The 27,820-nt window shown below is 41.3% G+C and overlaps 1 protein-coding gene across 2 annotated transcripts; it reads left to right on the forward strand.

Moving 5' to 3' along the window:
- Positions 1 to 1,330: 1,330 nt before the first annotated feature.
- Positions 1,331 to 27,820, forward strand: timd4.L (T cell immunoglobulin and mucin domain containing 4 L homeolog). Of its 2 annotated transcripts, NM_001094362.1 has the most exons (5): positions 1,375 to 1,455; positions 3,143 to 3,195; positions 24,344 to 24,688; positions 26,268 to 26,387; positions 27,584 to 27,820. In NM_001094362.1, exons 1-5 carry the CDS (start codon positions 1,409 to 1,411, stop codon positions 27,691 to 27,693), a joined length of 675 nt encoding a protein of 224 aa, NP_001087831.1. In that variant the 5' UTR covers positions 1,375 to 1,408; the 3' UTR covers positions 27,694 to 27,820. The 2 variants fall into 2 exon arrangements, with proteins under 2 accessions (XP_041441110.1, NP_001087831.1); XM_041585176.1 differs by lacking the exon at positions 26,268 to 26,387 and having other exon boundaries at positions 1,331 to 1,455.

Raw genomic sequence — 27,820 nt, forward strand, 5'->3', positions numbered from 1 at the left:
TACTCAAAGCAATCTGAGCATGCTCTTGAAATTTGCATATTAGAGTCTCTGTTATAGTCTCAGTATGGCCTTCCTCAGTGAAAGAACCCATTTGACAAAGTAAGGGATTTTTTTAAAACCTGCAGTTTTTTCAAAAAACTATATATGTAGTTTGATTAAACGTGTTTAGCTTGTACTGGTCAGATTGTTCATATGTATTTGATTTTGGCTGTGATAGGTGCCCTTTAAGTTAATATAGCAGTATCTTTGGTACAAACTAAATGGATTAAGTAAGTGTGTGGGGTTAAGCTGGTTATCCATACACTGCCCCTGAATAATTTGATGTGTCCTGCCTCCTGGAGGATGGAGCTTAACCCCTAAGGTCCCTGTGTCCCCCTATCGACTACAGAGAAACATATTTAACGGTGAGTTACAAATATCCTGTTTTATTCAATACTGCTCCTATCATAGAACCTATTGCCCCCAGAGGGCATGAGACTTACTAATGTTATAGTATTGGCATTTATTCCGTTAAATATAATTAGGTGTTAACAATGAAAAAGCGGTCCTTAGCTTGTAGGGTGCCCCTTCCTTAAAGAAGAAAGCTTGCATACACTCCATGTTCCACTCTTTGACTATGACTACGTATCTTCGATATGAAACGCGTTGGGATGTTTGATGTTTTTAACTTGCTGAAATAAATTTGATAGTTTTAACCGAGTGGAACACTAAGTGCTTGCCAACTTTCTTCTTTGAGTGCATTTCACTTCCAGCTATGGGTTCAAGGCAATGCACCCGAGCCACTAGTCTACTTTTGTGAGTGCTCTTGGTTAAAGTGCTTGCGAACCCAGAAGGGTGGGACCTGGGTTTTTTAAACACCCAGGTCATCATGGACATAGAGTGAGCAGTTTAAAGAGGTCATCGCTGCTAAATGAGCATTCATAGAAATTTATTTTTGAGAATTAGTATCCAGAAGGGATTATCAGTAGCGGATTGACACCTTTGTTTAATCAATTAAAAATTGTTTAAGAATTTTAACTGAGCTATATTGATTAATTCACATGCCCCTTCCTTAGCCTAAATATATTGGGTGATGGTGGGGGTTACAGTCATCCTCAAATGCCCCTTCAAGGTGACTTATAAGCAGCTGTTAGCCCTATGAAAGTAGCCTTGACTCCTCTGTCAACGTAGCCCTTTATTCATGGAGTAAGATTTAAGGTTGCTGCTGAGGTTTTGCTCATTGGTTTAAGTTCAGCTTAATTCTGACATTTCAACATCATGTGAAAATTGTGACACTGCTGTTTCTGGTCTCTGAAATTTTAATTTTGGGAAGTGACCTCAGAGGCTTTTGTGGGATGGTACAGCCTTGTCTGCATTTTGAGCGTATGTAATGGTCCCTAGTGCATGTGTTGGCAGAAAGAGGAGAGCGATGCCAGTCTGGGCCCTAGAACCTCATCTGTATCCTGATACTGTCAGGTAGGTGCCTATGAATACACTTTATATAACTGGGGTTGTACTTTCCCCCCTTCAGCAATTCTGCCAGAACGTAGAGCACTTGCCAACAATGAATCCCCACTATAGATTTGCACTTGTACCTGGTTTGCTGTTGGCACTTGATATACAGTACTATGTTTATGTGCCAGCAATGTACCGTTTTTGGTATCTGATTACTAAATATGCAAAGGAGATAAGTCTTGGATATATAACTTTGAAGGGAAAGTCCACCTGTAGATTAACTATTAGTACGTTGTAGATGATACAGATGGAGCAAATTTTGTCAAATTTTGCCAGCATTCATTTAGATGGAAAGGGTGTATTATTCTGTTTAATTAGAGGGACATGATAATCCATCACAGCTAAATAGATAGTTTCCCCCATCTGTAGTATTGCCCCCCTTTCAATGCTCATGAGCATCATTTTCTCACCATCTACATATTCTCATATTTTTCTACTCCATTGTGCATCTGTATGTTCCTCATCGTTGCCCAAGTGCATGTTATATTGCCCCACCATGCACATCTACATCTTCTGTCCCTCAATCTTTGTATTTCTATATTCTATTACCCTTCTGGGCCAATCAACATCTTCTGGTCAGTCTTTCTTTCTCCATCTACACATTTTATTCTTGCTGCTTGTGCCAAACTACTAATTGTTATCCATGATTGTGCCCCTTTAATTTTTTTTTTGGTTTTGTGGCTTTTGATCACAAACAGCAGCTTCCGCTCATCCAATATTTCTTTTTGCTCCCATTAGATTAAAAAGTAACAAGAGACATTATTAAAGGTTTAGTTTAAACTTAAGTTAACTTTTATAGAATACCCTGTTCATGACAACTTTTGAATTGGTCTTCACATCTGATGCTTTTTGAGTTTTTTACCTTCTTTTTCTTCATCTTTCCAGCTTTATTGTGCCTCAAACGAGGCTGCAATTTTGTTAGTTACATTTTTCTTTCTGTTTAGCCCCTCTCCTGTTCATCGTCCTGTCTCTCAATGTAAATTGGACCCTAGCAACCTGAAAACTGCTGAAATTTCAAACTGTAGAGCTGCTGAGCAATAAGGGGACTACCCCTTTAAGACAAAACAGCTGATTTGGTGCAGCTGCTTAAGGGTAAAAGTTAGAATTGGAAGGGGGAAGGAGTGCAAGGTGTAGACCCAAGTGCCGGGTGGGAATGGTTAGAGTTGTGTTGGCGTAGGCTCCATTACTACTTGCCATAGATCTACCAGTAAACAACGAGGAGTAGGGACAGTTTGGGGTGATTTCACGCATTTTCATGCAGCAAAGTTTTGCCAGTTAGGGTGTCTGCAACTCCATGTGCCATTGTTCAAGTACTCAAAACCAAACAAGTTATCCCAAAATCATCATCATTTATCATCAAAAAAAGATAGGTAAACAGACCACATGGTATTCCGCCTTACACATTTAATACCCCCTGGTACTTAATCATAGGCATTTTGATTAAGTACCAGGGGGTATGAAACGCGTTTTGAATGATTATACCCTTGTGAACTGGATGCTTTATCCCTAGAACCATGGGCCCTTTTTTGACAGGCCCTATAGAGACTAGCATCCCATTATATACATTTTTTATATTGTTCAAGTACTGCCTATAACTTAAATATCTAAAGTGGGGACAACCTAATTCAATTGCCTTACTCTGTTCCAGGAACGGGCGAGTTAGAAGGTACAGCCCCCCAATTCTCCTGCTGATAATTCCAGGTAAGAAAAAGCCCCAAACCTAATATATAAATCGATGTGTTTTTTAAATTGATAAAGTTCAATTATGACAGGTTTAGAGGTAGACAGGTACAGGATCCATTATCCAGAAGGCAAGTAGTGTAATATGTCTAAGCTGAGAAACATAGGACTCAATTTAGCTAGGTCCTTCTTGATTTCCCTAAATTGCTTAGCCTGGTTTTCTAGATTTGTTTGTGCAGGGGATTAGGTTATTTCTAGTTAAGTATGTTACAGTTGTGGTTTTCCATTGGGATTTTGATAATAAGCAGTGATCTGTCGCTTTTTGCTTTCCCGAAAAATTAGCAAATTTAGAGTGAAATAATGTTGACACGTGACAGTTTTGATGCAGCAACTATTCCGCCTTGCGTCCAAATTTTTTTGACGCCCGTGAACTTTTGCTGCAGTTTTGTGTATTTATTCACCGGCAGCGAAATGCGGAAAATTCACCACAAATTTGTGCCTGGCAAATTTATTCGCCCATGACTAATAATAAGCCTTTAGATTTGCTAATAGTAGAGGACTCTATGGAAGTTAGGGAGAGATGTGTCAGGATCGGTGATCATCAGGATGATGATGCCCAGGATCATGGGCAAATAGTGCCAAATTATGGTGTTGCTGATGACCTTTATGTTAGACGGCTAAATTATGGTTAGATTACTGCACGTTGTTGTGTATGTTCGTTGGTGTGGAATAAGGGATTTTGGTAATGACGTTCCTGGGGGCTGATTGTGGGGCCATATGGTTTTTTGCCCATCCATGGGCCCTATCAGTTAAGATATGTGAGGGATGAGCATCAGGGAACATATATTACTGTGCCTTGAATGATCCTCTAGGTCCGCTAGTTTTGTTTGCAGCCTATCCGTTATACCCTGCCGTTTTTCATGGGGATCTACTAGCTCATTATACCTACAAATTCCCAAATTTGACCTTCTATATTATCTGTCACTGGCCTAATGAGTGTAAGTCGGGCTTTATATTTGCTATGGCCTGTAAAAATCGGTAAAACGTTTTTAGTGACGGCTGCAATCCAGGATGGACTCATAATGCAGCTGCTACTGTACCTGCTACAAGCTGAACAAATAGTGCTACTGGACCTCCTAGAACAGGGAAACTCAAAATGCGTCTTGGATTTTGGCAGCCAGGTCCCCCCTTTCTTTATAGTTTATATTATAAGGCACTAAAGGTTATAGAAGACAGAGTTTTCTCTGTCATGCGTGCCAATACCCTAAGGAACCATGGTTTATATTTAACTGTCGGCCTCCCTCATCAGCAAGAGAGTTTGTTCAAATAAAGAAAAGGAGATCTGTATAAACAAGTCTTACAGATAAGGAGGATTTAGCTTTATACAGGAACTGGAACAAGTTATTCATATTCTTGAAGAACCAGGAATTTGGAAAATGAAAGCACTTTGACTAGGATAATTAACCCATAGGTTAATTGACACAATCTGTGGACCAGTAGTATATACCTACATATAGAGCACTTAATACTAACAAACTTTGAATGTACTGTATGCAAATCATTTTTGGAAGAATTTATTCAGCTCCATCCATGCCTTTGATACTTTGCAATGATTAAAGTGGTTGTTCACCTTTTCAGTATGACGTAGAGAGTGATATTCTGGGACAATTTGCAATTGGTTTTAATTTTTTATTATTTGTGGTTTTTGAGTTATTTAACTTTTTATTCAGCAGCTCTCCTGTTTTAAATTTCAGCAATCTGGATCCAAATAACCCTAGCAGTCATGCATTGATTTGAATAAGAGACTGGAATTTGAATAGGAGAGACCTGCATAGAAAGATGAGTATTAAAAAGTAGCAATAACGATAAATTTGTAGCCTTACAGAGCATTTATTTTTTTAGTCGAGGTGAGTGAGCCCCATTTTAAAGCTAGAAGAAGGCAAATAACCCAAAAACGAAATTTATAAAATGAAGACCAATTGAAAAGTTGCTTAGTATAAATACTAAGTTAACCAAAGGACAAGGAAAGGCAAAAAAATAAAATCCCATTTTTACTTTCTTTAATGAAAAAGGAACCTATCTCCAATATACTTTAATTAAAAAATGTGTACCGTTTTTATAAGAAACCTGACTGTATGCAGTGAAATTCTCCCTTCATTTACTGCTGTGGATAGAAATTGTCAGACGGTCCCTAACTGTTGAGCAGGGAAACAATCCTACTTATGAACAGCAGGGGGAGCCCCCACCTTACTTACCAGCCATGCAGAATTCAAGCAGCTTTGTTTATGACGATCCATAAGCAGCCCAGACCACACTGAGAATGTGCAGGGTCAGGATCAGGCAAAGATGTTTAACAAAGTTACAAGATGACAGCCCCCTGTGGCCAACTTTGAAAGCATAAATCATTTGTTTGATTAGGCTTTGTGGTGCAGTAAGTTCATGCTTATGTTTAGTATACAAAATATAGCATTTCTAGCCATATTCTATTTTAGACTTTCTTTGTCCTTTAAGGGTTTTTTCCAATCAGAACACTGCACTGGAACCTTTTCTTCATCTAACACTGATTTAATTCAGCACTGAGCAGAATGATCAGAGGAACAAGCAGCCCAGGGAATGTGCAGGGATTGTATGGAGAGTATTCTTCTCCTTTAAAAGAGAATTAAAGGTCTTTTTACTTAGGGTGTCAAAAGTTAGACACCCCCATGTGATTGCATTTACTTACCTGACACCCTGGGCCGGTGCTCCTATTAGGAGAAAACTTCACTGGCCTGGGGTTATTCCAGCAAGTACCATGTAGTGATCATTTTCTTGCTTCTTCTTTATTCAAATTTCCTGGGGCAGACGCATGCTCAATAGAACAAAAAGTTTGGATTTGCGCTCTACTGCGCATGTGCACCCGCGATAAGAAGCCCAAAAATAATCTTTCTGTGATGCTTGCTGCAATAACCCAGAGCTTGTACAGTTTTCTGCCTGGGGCTTCAGGTAAGTAAATACAATCACTTGGGGGTGCCTAACTTTCGGTAACTCCTAATAATAATACCTTTCCTTTTCATTTAAAGAGCAAGTGTTTAACTGTGGATTTCAAGTAAATTGGCATAATAGGCAGAGCCCTATCTTTCTCTTTAACTATTTAATGGCATTTTCCTTAAACTTATTGTAAACTAAATATACTAATTTTTCCGCTAGACTGTTGACATTTAAATTGGGGAAGCTAAATTAAAATGTTATAAAGACAATGCATGTTCTCTGCCCGGCCCAGCTTCAGTCTCCTAATAACGCAATAACAGGATTCGGGTTGCATAAGAAGTGATGAGCAATTCATCTTCTCTTATGTAATATAAGCTAATGAAACCACAGCACACAGCAGGAACTGTGTGGGAGATCAAAATGTTGATGCTAAATAAACATTTTTTGTTTTTTGCAACATAAAACCTGTGAGTGCCGCAAGCTTCTAGTCGGCCCTCCTGTCAGTGCAGACGTAGTGGGTTATGTTATCCTTCACCTCTGGAGGCAGGACAGAAAAACTGTTGATCTTGGCTCCTCCTCCTGCTTATATAGATTGACTCCACCTTCCCTCCTCAGTTATTTGTCCTGCCTCAGGAGTTGGACCGCAATAATTATTTAATTTCATTTATTTTAGTTAATAAATTTTTTTCTTTAGAGTTTTCTTTTCTTTCACAGACAACTCCAACACCTTCAGGACATGCTGAGCTGTCCATCAGGTGCAACGGAAACACACTGAGGCAATCCTGCTACCACATGGCAGCAAGGAAGCAGGGACCAGCTCACTCAGTTGTTTCAGTGGCGGCCATAGGTGACACGCAGAGCTGTCACAGGCGCAGAACCTGTAGGGTACACAGAGCTACCCTCTGGCCAAGGTTACTGCTGAACCCCAACGGACAAGGAGAGCCCAAGCAGGGCTGTGGCCACCGCTGCGTATCACAAGGGACAGTAAGGGTCAAATAGACCAAGAGTCCCAGCACAGCACAGATTGTCTATCAGGGCAACTCACTAGCGAACAGTCGCAATATTCCCTGCTAGAGTCACTGAGGGATGGGCATGGCGGCCGCAATACCGGCGCGAATGGTTGCTTAGCAACAAAAGTGTTCACTTACACGGCGCCAAAGAGTTTTCGTGCCTTTCGCAACAGACGCAGTGACGTCATCAATCCCCGCCGCAAAGCCGCGCCACATAGCCGCGCTTAAGCTGGCCAAAGATGTTGAGATTTTTAAAAGATCAGATCCTGATCGTGAGACCACGATCTTCTCAGAACGATCGTACGAATTTACCATCAACTAAAAAGACCAATTTGCCAGGAAAACAAAGGAGAGCTGCCTGCTTGGCCCTGCAAACATAGATAGATTGTACTGGGACCGACAAAGATTTTTTGACCTGGCCGATCAATTTCCTGACAGATGTCGGTCGAAAAATCGTAAGATGTACGACCGTTCGAATCCCACTAACCGCACGATAATTTCGAAGGATCGGACAGGCTTCCCTAAAATCGGTCGTTCGGCAAGAGGAATCGTCCCGTCTATCGGGAGCTTTAGGCATTGTAAGGCGGTCGGCGGCGTGAGAACAGTGCAGCAGAGCAGGTGCCATAATAGGAGCCTGGGGGCACTAATAGACGGCACATTTCATGACTAATCCACCACGGACTTAGAGACATTATACCTGATGGATGGTGAATGTATAAGCGTTCTTAATTATTGGAACTACTCACTCAAACATGGAGAAAGCAGATTCTCTAACTGATCTCAGAGCATACATTCAGGCTACCAAAAAGACTAGGAAGCCAGACAAATTACCTAAGTGCAAAACTTGCAAACACTCCCTGAGAACGTCTGAGAGAAATTATTGTTCAGACTGTAAGGCTAAGACAAACAAAGCAGGGATACAGGAACCACCCACATTGTCCCCACAACCTCCTTTATCACAAGGGCCAGTTTCTACTCCCAATATGGATGAGAACAGGTCATCCCCGGGGGCCCTTACTACCAGCACCACCTACTCCTACACAACCAGGCACAACTGACTCTTCTCCTTTAATTCCACCCTGGAATCAACCACCCCCTAGCCCTCAGACTCAAGTACCCCCTCAATTTGGGGAATTCCTACAGTGGATGATGAAATCAGTCCAACCTTTTCCTACAACATCTACAAGTAATAAACAGACAGCTATAGAAACAAAGAAGAGAAAGGTCACACTAACAACAGATTCCCCTTCTGATTCTGAGGAAGGGTTACTGTCAGACTCAGATGATGGTGTCGTTCCTTTCCCAAATAAGTACACATCCGATCAGATACATTCATCTACTGATTCAGAATCAGAAACTGAACACACCCTAACTACCAATCCAGAGGTATCAAAGAGGTTACTAAGGGAGATGATGCAAACACTAGAAATCAAAGACAAGACAGTCACACTTTCCAAAGCCGATAGACTACTAGGCGTTCAAAAGAATTCTAAAGTAACTTTTCCAGTATTCAACTCTATTACACAAGCCATTGAGACTGAGTGGAATCAACCTGAGAGGCGTATCGCTCTCACTCAGAGATTTTTTAAAACCTATCCCGTACCAGAGGAACACCAAAAACAATGGGACAAGGCCCCTAGAGTGGACTCGGCAATAGCACGCCTATCCAGACACACCGCATTACCAGCTGAGGAGGCATTTAAGGATCCCTTAGACCGCCGCATGGAGTCTACATTAAAGAGAGCATATGTCCAAGCGGCTGCAATACTTCGACCAGCATTCGCTTCTGCTGGCTTAGCCCACACAGCCAGACACTGGGCACAAGAGTTAGCCACGCAACCGCCATCATCAATACAGGAGTTACAAACTGAAGTGGACAAACTTGTGACCACTTTCACATTTCTAGCAGAAGCATCTATGGAAGTTACCAGACTAGCAGCCAAAGCAACAGCAAACGCAGTTGTCATAAGACGAGCATTATGGCTCAAACATTGGTCAGGAGATACTGCATCGAAACTGAGCCCCGTTCTTAAACAAATCATATCAGAAGTTACTGGGGGGAAGAGTACCTTCCTTCCCACTGGCAAGAAACAGACCCAGCATGGGTCGGGAGTAGTTGGAGGCAGACTACAAACATTTCTGGGGGTATGGGAGACGCACGTTACAGACACATGGGTACTAACAATAATTCAACAAGGTTACAGAATTCCATTTTCACCCCATCTACCATCCAGAAGGTTCTGTACTTCTTCAACTACTCCTAAAAAAAGAGCAGCTTCTACTACAAGCAATCCACTCACTTTTACAAGCAAAAGTGATACAAGAAGTTCCACTGTCTCAAAGGTTCAGAGGATTCTATTCCAACCTCTTTCTTATCAAAAAGAAGGACGGCACATTCAGACCAGTGCTCTCTCAAACCACTCAATCCCATGGTGTCCAACCAGAGGTTCAGAAAGGAATCCATCTGTTCAGTTATAGCAACTATGGAACCAAACAATTTCATGACATCCATAGATCTACAGCATGCCTATCTCCATATACCAATATCTCAAGAGTCTCGAAGATATCTACACTTCGCCCTGGGCGACCGTCATTACCAGTTTATGGCCTTACCATTTGGGCTCTGTACTGCGCCACGTGTGTTTACCAAGGTGTTAACCCCCGATCATAGCCTACCTCAGGTCACTGGGAATAAACATTCTACCATATCTGGATGACCTACTGATCACAGCACCTTCAGCAGCTCAAGCAGCTATAGACACTCACACCTGTATAAAGGTGTTAACTCAACACGGATGGCTGATCAACTACCAAAAAATACACTACAGCCAAACCATTCGATTTCTGGGCCTCAACTTCAACTCCCATGCCCAAAGTGTTTTTACCACAAGACAAAATAGACAGACGTAACCAAAGCCTTTCAAACTGCCCATTCAACCTCAGCAGAGGATTGTCTAAGGTTGCTGGGGTTTATGGTATCGGCCCTGGAGGCGATTCCATCTACGACCACTTCAGAACAATTTCCTGAACCAGCGGAACAAGAACCACAACGATCTACAACAGATCATAAACATATCTCACACAACCAATCAAAGTCTGTCGCGGTGGACGAACGCAAATAATCTCGACAAGCGCAGGAGCTGGGCACCCATCCACTGGGAGATTGTAACCACAGATGCCAGCCTCAGAGGCTGGGGAGCAGTTTATCGCAATCACACGCTACAGGGCACATGGGCACCGAGGGAAAATTCACTACCCATCAATGTCCTAGAGCTCAGGGCGATTGCCCTAGCACTGGAGGGCTGGACCATACATCTACAATCCCACGCAGTCAGAGTACAGTCAGACAATGCCACAGCAGTGGCATACATAAACAAACAGGGTGGCACTCGCAGCCATGCAGGAGGTCACAAGGATCCTAGCATGGGCAGAACCCACAGTAACACATCTATCAACGGTATTCATCCAGGGAATACTGAACTGGGAGGCGGACTATATGAGCAGAGCGACAGTCGACCATGCCGAATGGTCACTCAACAACGAAGTGTTTCACCAGTTAGTGAACAGGTGGGGCACGCCACAGATCGACATGCTGTCCTCAAAGCACAACAACAAACTGCCACTTTACTGTGCCAGGACAACGGATCCAGGAGCGGCATTCGTGGATGCCTTGATCACTCCCTGGAACTTTGAAATGGTGTACGCATTTCCACCTCTAGCCATTCTTCCCAGGGTAATCACAAGAATCCACTCAAACATCCCAACTCCTCAATGCTACATTTGATGGCATGGCTCTTGAGTCTGGTTGGCGGAGGCAGCAAGGCTACTCACAGAATGCCATAGATATCTTGCTACAAGCATGCAAGCAGTCCAAAACAAGACTATACTACAAGGTGTGGAGAACATCCCCTAGCATGGTGCCAGCGACAAAGCTTCAACTGGGAAGACAAGTCCCAAATACATAGTATTCTAATTTCTTACAGAAGGCTTCAGAAAGGGCCTTACGCACACTTAAAACTCAGGTATCGGCTCTAGTCGTCTTAACCCATATACCTTGGGCTGACAAACCAGAAATCCAACATTTTTTTAAAGGTGTGATGAGAGCACAGCCACTACCGACCTAGGACCTTCCACTAGTACTAACTGCCTTGCAGCAACCTCCCTTTGAGCCACTAACATCACATGAACTGAAATCGCTTAAGGTCCCCTTTCTGGTAGCCATTACGTCAGCTAAGCGAGTGTCAGAATTTGCTGCACTGTCCTGCAAAGAACCATGGACTACACTGCATACTGATAAGGTAGTACTCAGGACTGGTCATGGGTTCCTTCCTAAGGTAGTGTCTGACTTTCATTTAAACCAGGACATTATATTGCCATCCTTTTGTCCTCAACCTACACACCAGCGAGAGAAACTCCTATATACACTAGATGTGGTGAGAGCCCTAAGAATCTATCTCAAACGCTCAGCAGCGTACAGACGCTCTGATAGTCTGTTTGTCTCCTATGCTCTTTCTCAAAAGGGACTAGCTATTTCGAAGAGGTCAATTGCCCATTGGTTAGTAGTGTGGAAGGAAAAGTCTTGCAGGCCCTAGATGGCCCCTCGCATTGCTAAGCCCCCCTCCAAGGTAGACTGAGCAGTTTCAAAGTGCCCATGGGGCCCTTCTATGAACTGTTTCAAGACTACCCAGGAGACAGTGTGCCATCTGAGAAGGTCCTTATCAGTAGTATGTTATGTTATCCTTTTGCTTCTAGCAGGTGCCCTGGCCTTGAAGCTCTCCCACTATGTTACTCCCTTCTCGTTCACATAGCTAGCTAACACTAGATAATTGTACACTGAGACACTATGATAGATACTTGGCAATACTCCCTTTTCTCCCTAGAGAGGCCTTTTCCCATTGAAGTTCCTCTCCTGAAGGGTATATAATGTGTGGTCAATCTTTTGTTTCTCAGTTCTGACCTACTTGTGTTTCAGAACCCACGGAGCTCGTGTATGTTTATTATATAAATAATAAACTTGGATTATTCCTTTTACCTCGGTGATCTCCGGTCTTTGGATTATTCCCTATCAAATGGTGGAGATAATGCGGGCAGGCTCAAGACGCTGACATCACCCATCCACAGTGAGGACCCGGAGAACTAACGGGACAGGAGTGGCCACACAGGGTAAGCATACCTTGTTCTGTCTCCTTTCTTCTCCGGTTCCAAACGGACAGGGTGTTGCTGTGCAAGCAGGCCTGACCCAAGGTGATCACTCGAGGTATCTATGTTTGTCTTAACCATGTGTCCTGTATGAATGTGCATGTGATTGGGACTAATTGCAAAGTGAAAAAGTTCTAACTTTTCTATACTCTTGCTGCTTATAAGAATTGTACTAACTTACCTGGTCAGACCCCAGTATACCCCAAGATAGTCTGCGTACTTGAGGGAAGAGGGCATTTTTTTAGTTGAGATGAAATAGGCTCACTAAGGCATTTGGCCAGAATGAGTGTAAGACTCCGTTAGGAGCATCTCGCCCTAGCGGGGAGGATTGTGAACAGAGGCTGATCACCTCTGCGCGTTCACCAAGGAGAGTGAGCGCAAGACAGTCGCTAGGCAGAGTGACTGTAGAGCATTCACCAGGTAGTATGATTGCTGTTGAATATGGCAAAGATGTAGTGGAGTACACTTACAGAGAGTAAGTCATTTGCCATTCCTCCCAACGATACATGGGATCACCAGACAAGAGTACAAGCATTTAAGTACATACGCAGCACAGCAGTGATATATCAGAAGCTTTAGCCCCACAGACTTGAGTGGTTGTAACTCATAAGGCATACATAGAGCCGTCAGCCTCCCCACTCTATGATGGGTTGTTTTCCCGTAATAGCTAAAAGCAAGAGAGAGGCAGCAAACGAGGTAAATGGTCAAGTATGTGCCCTAGAAAGTCAGGAAAGTGCCTCAGAATCAAAGGAAGCTAGAAAGCAAAGAGAGGAACAAGAAAAGTTGATAGCAGAAGGGTTAAGTTAGATAATAGAGAACAGTGAAAAAAAAAAAAATTTACACCAAAAAGACAAACAGCTCAGAAATAAGTTCTCTGAAAGTTATAGCTCAGATACAGACAAGCAGGCTGTCCCCAGCCCCACAGCTAAGCTCTACCCCGCCCGTACAATACAAAGTAGAGAAAAAGGGGGGCGACGGGGGACGCTGCAGAAGTGCGTCTAACTAAAAACACACAGATCTTAGAAGGATTTTTCAAGATGTTCCACAGCCCCATACTAATCCAAACAAATTTGCACAGGAACTCTTGTGTGTCAATGGTGCTCATAAGCCTAATTAGACCAATATATTATTTGTACTCAAAGTGTGTGGTCCAGGGGATTACCAAATGTTAGACAAAATGTATTGAGATACTAACCCTGTTGACCCAGCCAGAGTCGGAGTCTGTTTCCATGCTCTGAAAAGTACAGTAAGCACCAATTTTTTTTCTTTCAGAAGCTTCTTGGGAAATAGTTTTCAAATTTAACCAAGATGCCAAAGAGTCTGCTGTCCAGTATGCTATTACATTTGTGGTAGGACTACTAAATGATCCTCAAAGTAACCTCAGCATACATAGTCTTGCCTGGAAGCATAAGAAGTTAGAAAAGATAATTGCCGTTGCCACAAGTTGAGAACTCCTTTCTTAAGCCCCAGCAGGTGTTACTCGTTCAGCAACAGTCTAACAACTTCCAGGATAATTCCCAAAACTCCAGAAACAATAACTAACAGACAGCAGAACAGGTCAGATAACCGTGACAAAAAGACAGTTGTTTGTGTTAATTGTAATAATCAAGGGCATTATGCATATAAGTGCATATCCCCAAAGAAAGCCCTTTCCCTGCAGGAGATGCAGCCCCTTCACATTCCAATGCATCCCTCATAAATCCTGCTTGAAGGTGCGACGCAGCCCCGGTACCAGTATTTCCAAACACTTCTAATCACCATCCAGACCTCCTAATTGAAGTGTTTATTAATTAAAAGGCCCTAACTTTGTTTACTGAATACTGGTGCTGCCCGCTCAGTTTTAAAGACTCACTCAAACCTGCCATTATCTGGTAATGTAGTCACGGCAGTGTGAGTTGGAGGAAATCCTCTCCCTATGGCAGAAACAAGCCCATCGCTAGTGTCCATTGGTCCTGTATCCACAAAAGCTGCCTTTCTTTTAAGTGCCTCCATCCCTGACAGTTTCATAGGTAGGGACATCCTTTCTAAACCAGTGTGCACCATATACTGTAATCCGGATGCAGTATTTGTGCCTGTCCTGCCTCCATAAGTGTCTGAGATGACCAATGCACTAGATACTACTAATCTTCTGTCACTAAAGGAAATTTCTGAGGAGGAAGATTCTGTACCTCCTAAATTACAATGTGTTTCAAGTGATTTGTGGGCTTTCTCACCAACAGATGTTGGGTTCATGTCATCCATCCCACCAGTGTCCATACAAGTAGACCCAAAGGGCCCCCCCCCGCCCAAAATCTCACAGTACCCACTGTCCAGGGCAAAGGTATAGGGGATTTGCCCCGTAATTCAAGGGTTACTTGATAAGGGAGTGTTCAACCATAGGATTGGCCCTGTAAATATGCCCATCTTGCCAATTAAAAAAAGCCCGGCAAGAATGAGTGGCGGTTTGTTAAGGATCTCAGAGCAGTTAACGAAGTTGTTATTGCAGCCCATACGGTAGTGCCACATCCGACTACCGAAACAGGTTGCAGTCATTAAGTACTAAGCCCACACTGGGTCCTCTGACCCTGTAGCACAATATAATGCCTATGCTGATGTAGCTGCAAAGCAAGCAGCATTGTGTTATAAAATGTTTAAAGCATGTGTTGTAAAAGAACCAACTCTACCTGTTCCCTCTAGTGCTGTTTTTATCAGCCCTTCAGGACCAAATGGAACCTGAGGAGAAGGAACATTGGCTTAAAGCCGGATGCACACAAACTCCAAGTGGTGATGTTTTTTTTTGTTTGGCATTTAAGTGATTGCCCTGTTGCACCCCGTGCTCTGTTACCATATTTGGTTGCTGCCTCACATGATCTCACCCACACTTTTTATGGGGGGATATGTGATGTAGTGTCAGGAATGTGGTTTGCCCCCGGGTTCTCGTCTATTGCAGCCAAGTATGTATAATTATGTTTTATTTGTTTGCAATATAATCTAGGTAAGACTATTCCAACACCTATCAAACACTGACCTAAACCACCGTAACAATTTCAGATATTGCAGATAGATTTCCTACAGTTACCTACATGTTGTACCTATGAATATGTAATTGTTTGTGTTGACCAATTCCCTGGGTCCATTGTAAAAGCTTCAGATGAAGCTATAGCTAATGAGTTAATTGCAGAGATTGTCGGCAGTTATGGACTGCCTGAGGTATTATCCTCTGATCAAGGTACACGTTTCACGGGACAGGTAATGTAATTAATCTGCACAAAGACATTGGGATTCATCAAATGTTACACACCATTTCATCCCCAAGCTAGTGGGAAAGTCTAAAGGTTGTTATTAAAAGCAGGCTAAGTAAAGTATGTGCAGAGACTAAACTTGTGTGGCCAGATGCCCTTGATATAGTGCTTATGTCTGTCATGCACACTCCCCAAAGGCTAAGTAAACTCTCCCCATATGAAATATTGTTTGGGAGACAAGCACGCTTGGCTCAGTACTTTCCTTCTACTCATCTTCTTTGCATGAACTATGGACGAATGACTGAATATGTTTCTCAGTTACATAAGGAACTGACCAAATTGTGTTCTCGAGTTTATTCTTCATTACCAGATCCAGCGGATGTTCTGGAACCACATGCTCTCATTCCAGGAGATTGGATCCTCATAAGGAGACACAGTGCCAAAGATCTTCAACCTCGCTGAAAATGACCATTCCAGGTACTCCTAGTCACAGAAACAGCTGTAAAGGTTGAAGGGAAACCGAAATCTCAACTTCCACCTGCGGTGTAAGTGGGGGGGGGAATTGTAGGACATAATAACGCCTCTTTCCCTCCACCACCTAAGTCCCAGGGACCCTAACGTGCAGTGCAAAAGACGTAGGTCCCCATCGGGTGAAGATCCTCAGCAGCACCATCATGTCTCTGTGTGCAAGATGCTTTGGCCCAAAGCCAGATAAAAGACTTATCATCTGTGTCTCCGTACTGCACATCATTATCTTTGTTGCTGTGCGGACGATAGCACTCATAAAGCCTGCAGGCAACGACAACTCACAAGTAAACAAACAGCAGCCTCACCAACTTCGGAGGCTAATATGTCGTCAACCGCTCAGGATAAGGTTGTCAAAAGAGACTTATATGCATAACTGTTTGAGCCTAATGATAATGCTTTTGTTAAAATGTATGTTATAACAGCATCCACACTATTACTGATTGATGGATATGTACACATTATCCTTTGTCAGCTCGCAGTATGACATACGTAGCAGAATCTCTATCCTGTCAGGATATAGTTAACAGGCCTTGGGGTAATTTGACACTTCTCCAGTTTCATAAAACGGTGTCGCCCAAGGATATTGGTAAGTTGGTACACTTATGTTCTGATGGCCTTTGTATCAACAGTTCCGCTAATCATCTACACCTCCTTACACTTTACCTTCACCTTATTACTTTGTTTGTGGTAAATGTGCCTTTCCGTGGCTACCAAAAGGCTCCCATGGTGTATGTATGATTGCTAAATTGCTTCATCCCACCTGGTATATGGAAGCTAAAGATATTAAGTTAGCTCAGATTCCAGCACACTTCCTAAAGGTAAGGCAAGAGCTCTCTTTAACTTCCCCTGAGGTAAATAGATGTTGCATTTAAGAAAGCCTTTAGCCTTATGTCTAGTATGTTGTTGCTTGATAACATTACTAATGAATATGACAACAGTTTGAAGATAGTAAGTCATGAACTCCAACAATTGAAGAAGGAAGTTCTGCCGCATTGTTTAGTGTTAGATTATCTTCCAGCTAGTCAAGGAGGGTTAGGTACAGTTTTAATTTCATTGATGACAAGCACCTGGTAAAGGTTTAACAGAGGAAGGACACCTTTTTAACCAATCACAAGGAACAATCCATCTTCCCCTGGTTGGACCCATCCACATGGTTCCAAGATATCAGTGCTAAGATTTTCCATACCATTCTGTATGTCCTCGTTGGTGTTGGTGTCATCCTTCTAGTCATCTATTGTCTACCTAACATCATTTGTTGCTGTTGTTCTTGCTGTACCTCCTTATTGTCTCACTCTTTTCTAAAGGCAAGCTCTTCTAAACCTGTTCTGTTCTATCCTAAGAACACTAAAAGTCTAAAAATTGACTTCAATGAACCACCACAGTGTATGAACATTATATACCAGATGTATTCTCATATAGGTTGTATGCATTGCATTTATAAGGTATGCTATGTTTAATTGTTTGTTTTGTATTATGGTTGTCAGAAGAACTGACAAAACGGGGGATTGTGGAAGGAAAAGTCTTGCAGGCCCTAGATGGCCCCTCGCATTCCTAAGCCCCCCTCCAAGGTAGACTGAGCAGTTTCAAAGTGCCCATGGGGCCCTTCTATGAACTGTTTCAAGACTACCCAGGAGACAGTGTGCCATCTGAGAAGGTCCTTATCAGTAGTATGTTATGTTATCCTTTTGCTTCTAGCAGGTGCCCTGGCCTTGAAGCTCTCCCACTATGTTACTCCCTTCTCGTTCACATAGCTAGCTAACACTAGATAATTGTACACTGAGACACTATGATAGATACTTGGCAATACTCCCTTTTCTCCCTAGAGAGGCCTTTTCCCATTGAAGTTCCTCTCCTGAAGGGTATATAATGTGTGGTCAATCTTTTGTTTCTCAGTTCTGACCTACTTGTGTTTCAGAACCCACGGAGCTCGTGTATGTTTATTATATAAATAATAAACTTGGATTATTCCTTTTACCTCGGTGATCTCCGGTCTTTGGATTATTCCCTATCAGTAGAGACTATTAACGTAGCCCACGATTACCAACAAAAGCCCAGACTTTTTTCAGTAAAGGCGCATTCTACAAGAGCACAAAGCACATCTTGGGCACTTCAGAATATGGCAACAGCAAAGCAGCCACCTGGGCCTCACCGAACACTTTTATTAAGTTTCACTAGTTAAATGTTTTTGCCTCTCAATCGACAGCGTTTGGTCGTAAAGTTATTCAAGCTGTGGTAGCACAGTGAGTAGGCAAATTCAGCTACACAGCCGCAATAATACCCACCCTAGATTACAGGACAGCTTTTGGACGTCCCACTACATCTGCACTGACAGGAGGGCCGACTAGAGAAAAGGGGGTTTTATACTTACCGGAAAACCACTTTCTAGTAAGCCCGAACTGTCAGTGCAGTAAGTCCTACCCAGGCTGATTTTAGTATGGGAATGGGATATCTTCTGTCGCTATCTACTCAATCTGTTGTCTCTTGCCCTTCCTTCTATCTGCAATGTCTCCACCAGCTGAGCTTTTCAACAGAAATGAGGAGGGAAGGTGGAGTCAATCTATATAAGCAGGAGGAGTAGCCAAGATCAACAGTTTTTCTGTCCTGTGAAGGATAACATAACGCACTATGTCTGCACTGACAGTTCGGGCCTAGAAAGGGGTTTTCCTGTAAGTATAAAACCCATATATATATGTGTGTGTGTGTATATGTATATATGTGCATATATATTATATGCTGTGTACAATTCCTTTTACACTACAAAAATCTACATGCAGGTTAATTGGCTCCTGATACAACTGCCCCTAGCGAAGAGAGTGTGTGTGTGACATTAGATTGTAAGCAGGGCCGGACTGGGAGTTAAAAGCAGCCCTGGCAAAAACATCTAAGCAGCCGATGTGCGATTAGAATATACAGGTTTTAAATGGAAACAAATGCTATACACAAAACACCATATTCAATAAAATGCACAAGGTTTTCTCAGGAAAAGTAACCCATGGCATCCATATGGGGTGACGTTTGACCCAAATACATTCTGTATACAAAACTATCCCTAATACACAGAATGAATGTCTCTCATGGTATATAAGTATTTGTAACCATACACAGATAAAAAAAATATACAAAAGACTTATTTCTATTAAAGAATGAAAACAAAATCTGGTTAGTGCACAAAAGGATGTCATTATATCACAAACTCCATTCTGTACATTTTAACAAGCAATCTGTCTCACAAATGTATAACCTCCATGTAACAGACACACTTATGTGCAAAGTTACTTACAGAATGAATTATGTAAAAAAAAACTTGGACATAATATATAATAGTGAAAGTAACTAGTACATGTCAAGCTAGATTTGAATGACAAAATAGATATTTGTGACACAAAGCACGATTTTATAGTACAGGATTCATTCTTTCCACAAAATTAAAGTTTTGTTTCACAAAACAGATAAAATAACCATTCTGTGAAGCAATACTGTCAGTCACATTCCTGAACCAATAAGAACAAAGCTTATTGCTATATAACAAACAAGATGAGAAGTTGCCAGCACATGGCTGCATCATCCCTAAGGCATAGTATGTGGCCTGCTATAGAGAGCGCCCTCTAATGTCTGCTGCATAGTAATAAACATGAACAAACATTTCCTAAAAGGGCTGCTGTTAAACACTACAGGTTCATAATTGGAAGTTCTTACAAATGGCTGAGAAATATAATGCTGCACTTATAATGATTGTAGAGAAAGAAAAGTATGCAAAACATAAATATGATCATTTTAGGTGATATAACTATTCTTATTGTAGTAACCTGCTTGTGTGGCCATTTTGGTTAAGGGCATTCCTGCTGTTTTGCCATTGTTTTATGATTCACTCCTGTTTCTGTTTCCCTCTTCCCGTTAAGTCTTTTTATTTTGGCCGAATAGGTCCATTTTGGATTGAATAGGTCCGTATTCGAGCGAATTTGAATTGTATGAATCAAATGAATAAGGCATTTGATCTAATTCGATTCAAAGTGTTACCTAAAAAAGCTTAGATTTTTCAAAGTCCACCAATTGACTCCAAATAGGTTCCAGGAGGTCCCCCATAGGCTAAAACAGCAATTTGGCATATTTTAGATGGCGAATGGTCGAAGTCTAATTTTTTTTCAAATTCAAAACGAATTTGGACTATTCCCTAGCCGAAGTACACAAAAATAGCTTGAAACTCGAATTTCTTTCATTTGAAAATTCACCCTGACCCTTGATAAATCTGCCCCTCAGAGTCAGTAATAAGCTTTGTATATTATTGTTAGACTCCAATGTCTCCTCCTAGCTGTAATCTTGCACCTGTTAGCTTTTAGCAGTCTCTTTATAATGTGCTTAGCTATAGTTCAACTACTACATAATAGGTTTAGCCAGAAAAGTGGTACTAGGGTTGCCACCTTTTCTGGAAAAAAATACCGGCCTTCCTATATTCTTGCCATTTTTTTCTATTAATAACATTGGCATCAAGCTTCATTTTTACCGGCCAGGCCGGTAAAATACCGTCCAGGTGGCGACCCTATGTGGAACTGATCTATGGTTGCCACCTTTCCAGATTTCACCCGGACATTCCGGTTTTTGGAAGGGCTGCCCGGGTGAAAAGTCTGGATTTCCAAATTAGGAAATCCAAACAGGACACTGAAGTATAATGACAATTGCTGATTGCCACATAATCAGTCCTGCCCCTGATGTCTCCTGCACTGCCCCCTACATCACTAGCCCACCCCGTGTCCATTTTTGCTAAAAAAAAAGGTGGCAACCGTAGACTGGAAATATGCACACATATTCTGTATAGTATAATGAGTGGGTCTTTTGAGACATATCTAGTTAGCTGTAGTTCAACTACTACATAATAGTTTTAGACACAAATGTGGGACTGATCATGTGCACACATATTCTGTATAGTATGATGTGTAGGTCTTATAAGCAGCCACTCATAATACATATATAATATTTTCCTTAGTGTGAGTTCACATTTTTGCAACAAGACTGAGCTGCTGAACTCCATCCGCCAGTGGGTCACTCAGCTGCTTTACTGAGCGAGCCACATATACCAGATTAATCCAATAGGAAACATTCACACATGGGTAGTGTCTGCTCACTCACAAACTGCTTTTACACTGCTTTTGACAAAGCTGCCATAGTGATGAAATTTAAATTATGTAGTAGTTAAACTACAACTAACTATGTGACTAAGAAACTGCTTATAGGGCCCACACATCATACTATACAGACTGTGTTTTGTATCCCCAGTGTCTGGAGTGGCTGACTAAAGGTGGACATACACTGGCCAATAAAAGCTGCCAAAAGACCAAGCTGTCCCTAGGGCCCACAAACGGGATCAGACGAACATCACCCAGTGGCCATACTGGGGCAAGATCTAGGAGTAGGATTATAAGCAGTTTCTTGGCAGTTTCCATTTCATCACTATGGCAGCTTTGTCAAAAGCAGTGTAACAGTTTGTGAGTGAGCAGAGACTACTCATTAGTGACGTTTTCCCATATGGATTAATCCGGTAAAAACAGCTGAATGACCGACTGGCGGATGGAGTTCAGCAGCACAGTCTTGTTGAAAAATTCTGAACTCACTCTAAGTAAAATACTATTTTTCTAACTATATTATTGTATGTCATGCACCTGGATTGCTGCTGGGCAAGGAACTCCGCAGTTCAGATTTGACAGTATTAATTATACAATGTCCCTAATTAGTGATGGACAAATCTGTGCCTTGAAATTCTCAAAACAGCAAAAATTCACAAAATGCAATGGGCGTCAAAATAATTCTGACCCGTGTCAATTTTGACGCAAGCTACTACGTGCAACTATTTGGTCCAAATGCATTAAAGTCAATGGGCGTCTGAATAATTTTAATGTGTGTCAATTTTACTAGCGCCAATTTTTCATTTTGATGCAGCGGAATTTTTGATGGCAGATTTTTTGCTGGCAAATTAATTTGCTTGCAATGAAATGTGGTAATTCTCAGCAAATTTGTGTCGGGCAAATTTATTGGCCCATCACTAACCCTAATCACCAAGGCTACACATTGTACTACATAGACTTTAGGGGTCATTTATAACTACAGTTGCCATGTTTTTTTACCACAATGCAGATGAGATGTCTGACACAGACAGAGATTTCTTTCAGGCCCCTAAAATGTCTAGTGGTTGACTTGTTTTACCAATATTTATTGAAATTGTATATGAATTAGGGCCTTATGGGGCCCCTATACCCCCTGGCCCACCCTGCCCCCGCAGGGTCTACTTCCTCTGTAGTTACCCCCCTGCTTCTGGTACATTTTATACAACATGGCAGGTAGGTGTGGCCTGTCCCATTATTGCTCTCAGCTTAAGGTGGCCATACACGGGCCGATAAAAGCTGCCGACAGACTGTGTCGGCAGCTTATTGGCCCGTGTATGGGGGCCCCCGACGGGCTTCCCCGATCGAGATCTGGCCGAAAGTCGGCCAGATCTCGATCGGATGGGACAGAAAATCCCGTCGGATCGCGGCCGCATCTGTTCGTTGATGCGGTCCCGCGATCCGACCGCCCGTTTACCGAATGCTAGGATCCGATCGTTGGGCCCTAGGGCCCACGATCAGATCTGCCCGATATTGCCCACCTCACATGACATGGGGCAGCTGGGAAATTGACAATATGTCTAGCCCCGTGTCAGATTTCAAAATTGAATATAAAATAATCTGTTTGCTCTTTTGAGAAATGGATTTTAGGGCAGAATTCTGCTGGAGCAGCACTATTAACTGATTCATTTTGAAAAAAAAAAATTTCCCATGACAGTATCCCTTTAAAGGGGTTGTTCACCTTCCAAACACTTTTGTTCAATTCAGTTGTTTTTAGATTGTTCCCCAGAAATAAAGTTTTTTTCCAATTACTTTCCATTATTTATTTTTTACTGTTTTTCCAAAATCTAAGTTTAAAGTTGAATATTCCAGTCTCTGGTGTTTGAGTCTGGCAGCTCAGTAATTCAGGTGCAGACTCTGAACTGTTACAATTTTACAACATTTAGTTGATACATTTATCAGCAGCATCTCTGGAGTATTAGCAACTATTTTATCAATTCTAACAGCTGCCTGTAATGAAACCCAGAGATTCTGCTCAGCAGGGACAAAAATAAGAAATGTATCAACTAAATGTATCCATTTAGAACAGTTTACAGGGTCGGCGACCCCCCCCCTCCCAGGGCTGCTTCAGAAGGTGAAAAAAGACACTTCAATATTAGAAAAACTGTGACACATAGAAAATAGAAAGTCATTGGAAAAAGTCATTATTTCTGGTGATCTATCTGAAAACAACTAGTTGTTTGAAGGTGAACCACCCCTTTAAAGGGTCAGAGTATGAAAAATCTCGAAATTTGGATTCAAATTAAAACTCGAATCAAGTTTGGATAATTAACAATTCAAATTTGAGAGTTTTTTTGAATTTTAAAATTCAAATTTTCACCTCAACCCTTAATAAATCTGCCCCATACCGTTGAAGCAGGTTCACTAGTGCAGTGAGCACCATTGCGCTTGCTGCACTAGCAGAGATAAGTTTCCGTGTTGAAAAAGGGAAATTACAGCGGCCCTGGTCTGCTGTAATGCAGCCAGAAATTCCAATAAGGGCTCCATGACTCCCGAAGCACAAACGCATTTGCTATGCTGATTTTTTGCCCTGGAACTGAGTGCATTTGGTTACAGCACCTGCCTGACCATGGGAAAGAGAGCATCTCTAAACAGGTATGGGATCTGTTATCCAGAATGCTTGGGACCTGGGGTTTTCTGGATAATGGTTTGTATAATGGCTCTGCTTTCAATAAGGATTACATATATCTTAGTTGAGTACAAGCTACTTTTTTTATTATTACAGAGAAAAAGGAAATCATTTTTAAATTTTGGATTATTTAGATAAAATGGAGTCTATGGGAGACAGCCTTTCCATAATTCAGCATAATTCTTGCTGGATAACAAATCCCATAGCTCTACAGAGAAAGCCCTGCACTGAGAGTCACTAGATTCCATTGACTCCATATCAGGCTAATCCAGATGGACCAGAATGATATACATATTTTAAAACAATATGCAACTTATCCGATGCCTTATGTTCGTGTAATGAATAGATCTCTTATATTTATCGCTACAATGAATATGCAATTGCCCTTTGTGCCAAGAAGGTGGGGTATAGAAGGGGCACGGTAGCCAAGCTGCTACATTGTTATCTTCTGAATCTTTCCAGTCCTGACGGCGGCACAGGAGATCGTGACGGGATTTGTGGGAAAGACCGTGGTGTTGCCCTGTACCTACCCTCCTAATATGGACGTCTCCAGAATGTGCTGGGGGCGAGGCAGCTGCCCATTACACCGATGTCACCGTGAGATTATCCGCACGAGGGGCAGGAACATAATCCAAAGTGAATCTGAGCGCTACTCATTGCTGGGGAATATTACTCAGGGGGACGTGTCTCTCACCCTCACGGGGGCAACCAGCAGTGACAGCGGGATATACTGCTGCCGGGTGAGGGTGCCAGGGATAATGAACGATCTCAAGAAGGAGATTCACTTGGAGATTCAGGAAAGTAAAAGTAAATACCAATGAATAAACAGCCAACTCCTGCTCAGCAAAAAAAGATTCTGTTTTTTGGGCTCTCAGTGCTACACACACGTCAGGTTTTTGTGGCTATATATGTTAGAAAACTCTAATGGGTCTATATACTAAAATTCAAGTGTCGACTTTTTTCAGTTATCTAAAAATTTGTGGTTTTTCCATATTTCTTTAAAACTCAAATCAAAGATTTATTAAAGGAGTAGGAAAGTAGTTTAGTACTTGGGGGTGCCAAATGTTAGGCACCTAAAAGCCCCCAAGGCCCAGGGTTATTCCAATGAGCACCACGGAGCGATCCTCTTCCGGCCTCTTCTTTCTTCAAATTTTCCGGGGCAGGTGCATGCGCAGTACAATGAAAAAGCCGACTTTTTAGTTAAAGTTCGGCTTTTCACTGTAATGTGCCGGTGCAGTTTTCTGTTGATAGGAGCACCGATCCGGGGGTTTCAGGTAAGTAAATACAATAACTTGGGTGTGCCTAACATTTGGCACCCCCATATGCTAAACGACTTTCCTTCTCCTTTAAAGGGCAGGTTTATTAAAGGTTGAATTGAAAATTCTAATTCTTACATTTTTTTATGGTCAAAACTCTGAGTTGTGAATTTCGAGATTTATCATACTCTGGCCCTTTAAGAACTCAAATTTGACTATTTGCCACCTAAAACCTGGCAAGTTCATGTAGACGTCCAGGGACCAATTTGGACATGTTAGTAGCCTTCCTGAAATTCAAGGTTTTTTCGTTGAAAAAACTCGAATCGAGTTTAGTCAAATTCGATTTGAGTTTTAGATATTAGATTTTTATTATAAATAACCCCCCAGTCAAATTTCAAATATATTCAAATTTAATAGAGTTTTAAAAAACGTTTAATAAAACGAAAAACTTGAAACACGAAAAAATGTTACTATGTAAAAAATTCACCAGGCAAAAATTGTGGAGATCCCATAGAAGTCACTGCGAGTTGATCCTATTGGGCCTTTTTCATTTAATTCGGGCTTTTAGAGGTTTAGAGGTATTTTTCTTTTGCTGGGAATTGTCCAAAAAACTATAATTTTTAGAGGTACATGTATTTGTATTTCTATTCGATTGTTCAGGGCTTTTTTTTTTATTCATGCTTTTTAAATTCGTATCTTTTAATATTCCATGGCATCCATGGTTTTAGAGAAAACAGGTTTAGTTGTGGTCTAAAACACCATTAAAATCACTAAAATTAGAAAGTTGATAAATGGGCCCATAAGTGGCATTGGTAGACAGTGATGTAACTATAGAGGAAACAGCACAGTTAAAGGGGGGTCTGGGGAACAAGGGGGCCTGGACTGTGGGGTCTGCTTCCTCTATAGGTAACAAGAAACCCCCTTCCCCAGGCTCTCTCTTACTTGCGGGTAAGGGGGATGCAATTCGGCACAGGGTCGGAAGTGGGCGAGAGGATGGTGATGGGAGTGCGACTAGACCCCTCTAAAGATTTTTTTTGCAGGGGGGCCTGGCGCACTCTAGTTATGCCTTTGTTGGTAGGCATGATCAATTTTCTGTGTTCATATTTTTTTTCCTCTTTTCATCCTGAAAGTAACCCTGACATCAGACACAGAACTGGCACAGGATGGCACAGGCAGTCCAGTGGGAAACATTATTAGACTGGTTATCGTCCTCTTCCTCCCTTTCTTGATTTTCATCATATACAAGTGTAGTAAGTACATCCAAACCAAAATACATTGGCATTTGGGTGAATATCTGTAATTAAATTCCTACATGAGTAAGGCTTGGGGTGTAGTTTCATAAAGGTACCAAAAGCCAATGACACTCAGAGGCAGATTTATCAAGGGTCGATTTGAAAATTCTAATTTTTAAATTCTAATTTCAAGTTTTTTTAGTGTAATTTGACTAGGGAATAGTCCAAATTAGATTTGAGTTTAAAAGAAAATTTGAAATTTAAATTTCGAAATTTAACATATACTGTCACTTTAAGAGTTAGAATTCGACTTTTCACCATCTAAAACCTGCTGAATTGGTCTTTTAGCCTATGGAAACCTCTTTCGATCAATTTGGAGTAGTTTGGTGGACTTTTGAAAATACTTTTTTTTTTAAAAAAAAAGTTTTTTTTTGTTTTTTTTTTTAGAAAAAACTCTCAAAAAGGTCGATCCTATTCACCCAAATTTAAAAAAATCGAATTTTTTAATACATTTCGATTTTTTTTTCAAATTTCAAGTTTATGGGAGTTTTTATAAACTCCTATAAACTCTAAATTTGACCCTTGATAAATATGCCCCTCAGTTCTTTTGCACCATTAAAGGGGAGGTTCACCTGTATGGTAACTTTTAGTATGTTATAGAATGGCAAATTCTAATCAACTTTTCAATTGGTCTTTTTTTTATAGTTTTTAAATTATTTTCTTCAAGCTTTCAAATAGGTGTCAGTGATCCAATCTAAGAACAAATGTTCTGTAAGGCTACACGTATTGGTATTGCTTATAATTACTCATCTTTCTATTAAGTCCCAATCCTTTTCATATCTCAGTCTCTTATTCAAAGCAATGCATGGTTGCTAGGGTAATTTGGACTCTAGCAACTAGATGTCTGAAACTGACTAAAAATAACTTAAAAACCACAAATAATAAAACATGAAGACCAATTGCAAATTGTCTCAGAATATCACTCTCTACTCCATATTAAAGTTAATGTTAAGGTGAACAACCCATTTAAAGTTTGGGATGTCCTGGGGGTGGAGAATAAGTACTTAGGGAATGCTGGGGGTAATGTAGGCAGAATTAATAAGGACATTGTGTTGTGCCAAATAAAGTAAATACCCTAAGTCTTCAATTCCAGCGTATATTCAGTATATCATAAATATAGCACAGAAATAGTGACATGTTTATATTCCTTTCAGGGCATCGGCTGGATCATTGGATGGATCCTTCTGGATACAAACGCAGATCACATTTCAAAAAGATGGAATTAAGAAGTACTTGTCGGATTAAAAAAATTACTAATTGCTGAGTGACTCAGGGAAGTTTGACACAATCTGCTCCCTATGCGGCAAAACAAACCACCTTGTATCATATATACTATATAATGATTTTTTTCCCCTATATGTAATAATAAAAATGCACTTGTTTCTCCCGCA

The sequence above is a fragment of the Xenopus laevis genome, chromosome 3L (assembly GCF_017654675.1).
Source record: "Xenopus laevis strain J_2021 chromosome 3L, Xenopus_laevis_v10.1, whole genome shotgun sequence".
In the NCBI taxonomy this organism is placed as follows: Eukaryota; Metazoa; Chordata; class Amphibia; order Anura; family Pipidae; genus Xenopus; species Xenopus laevis.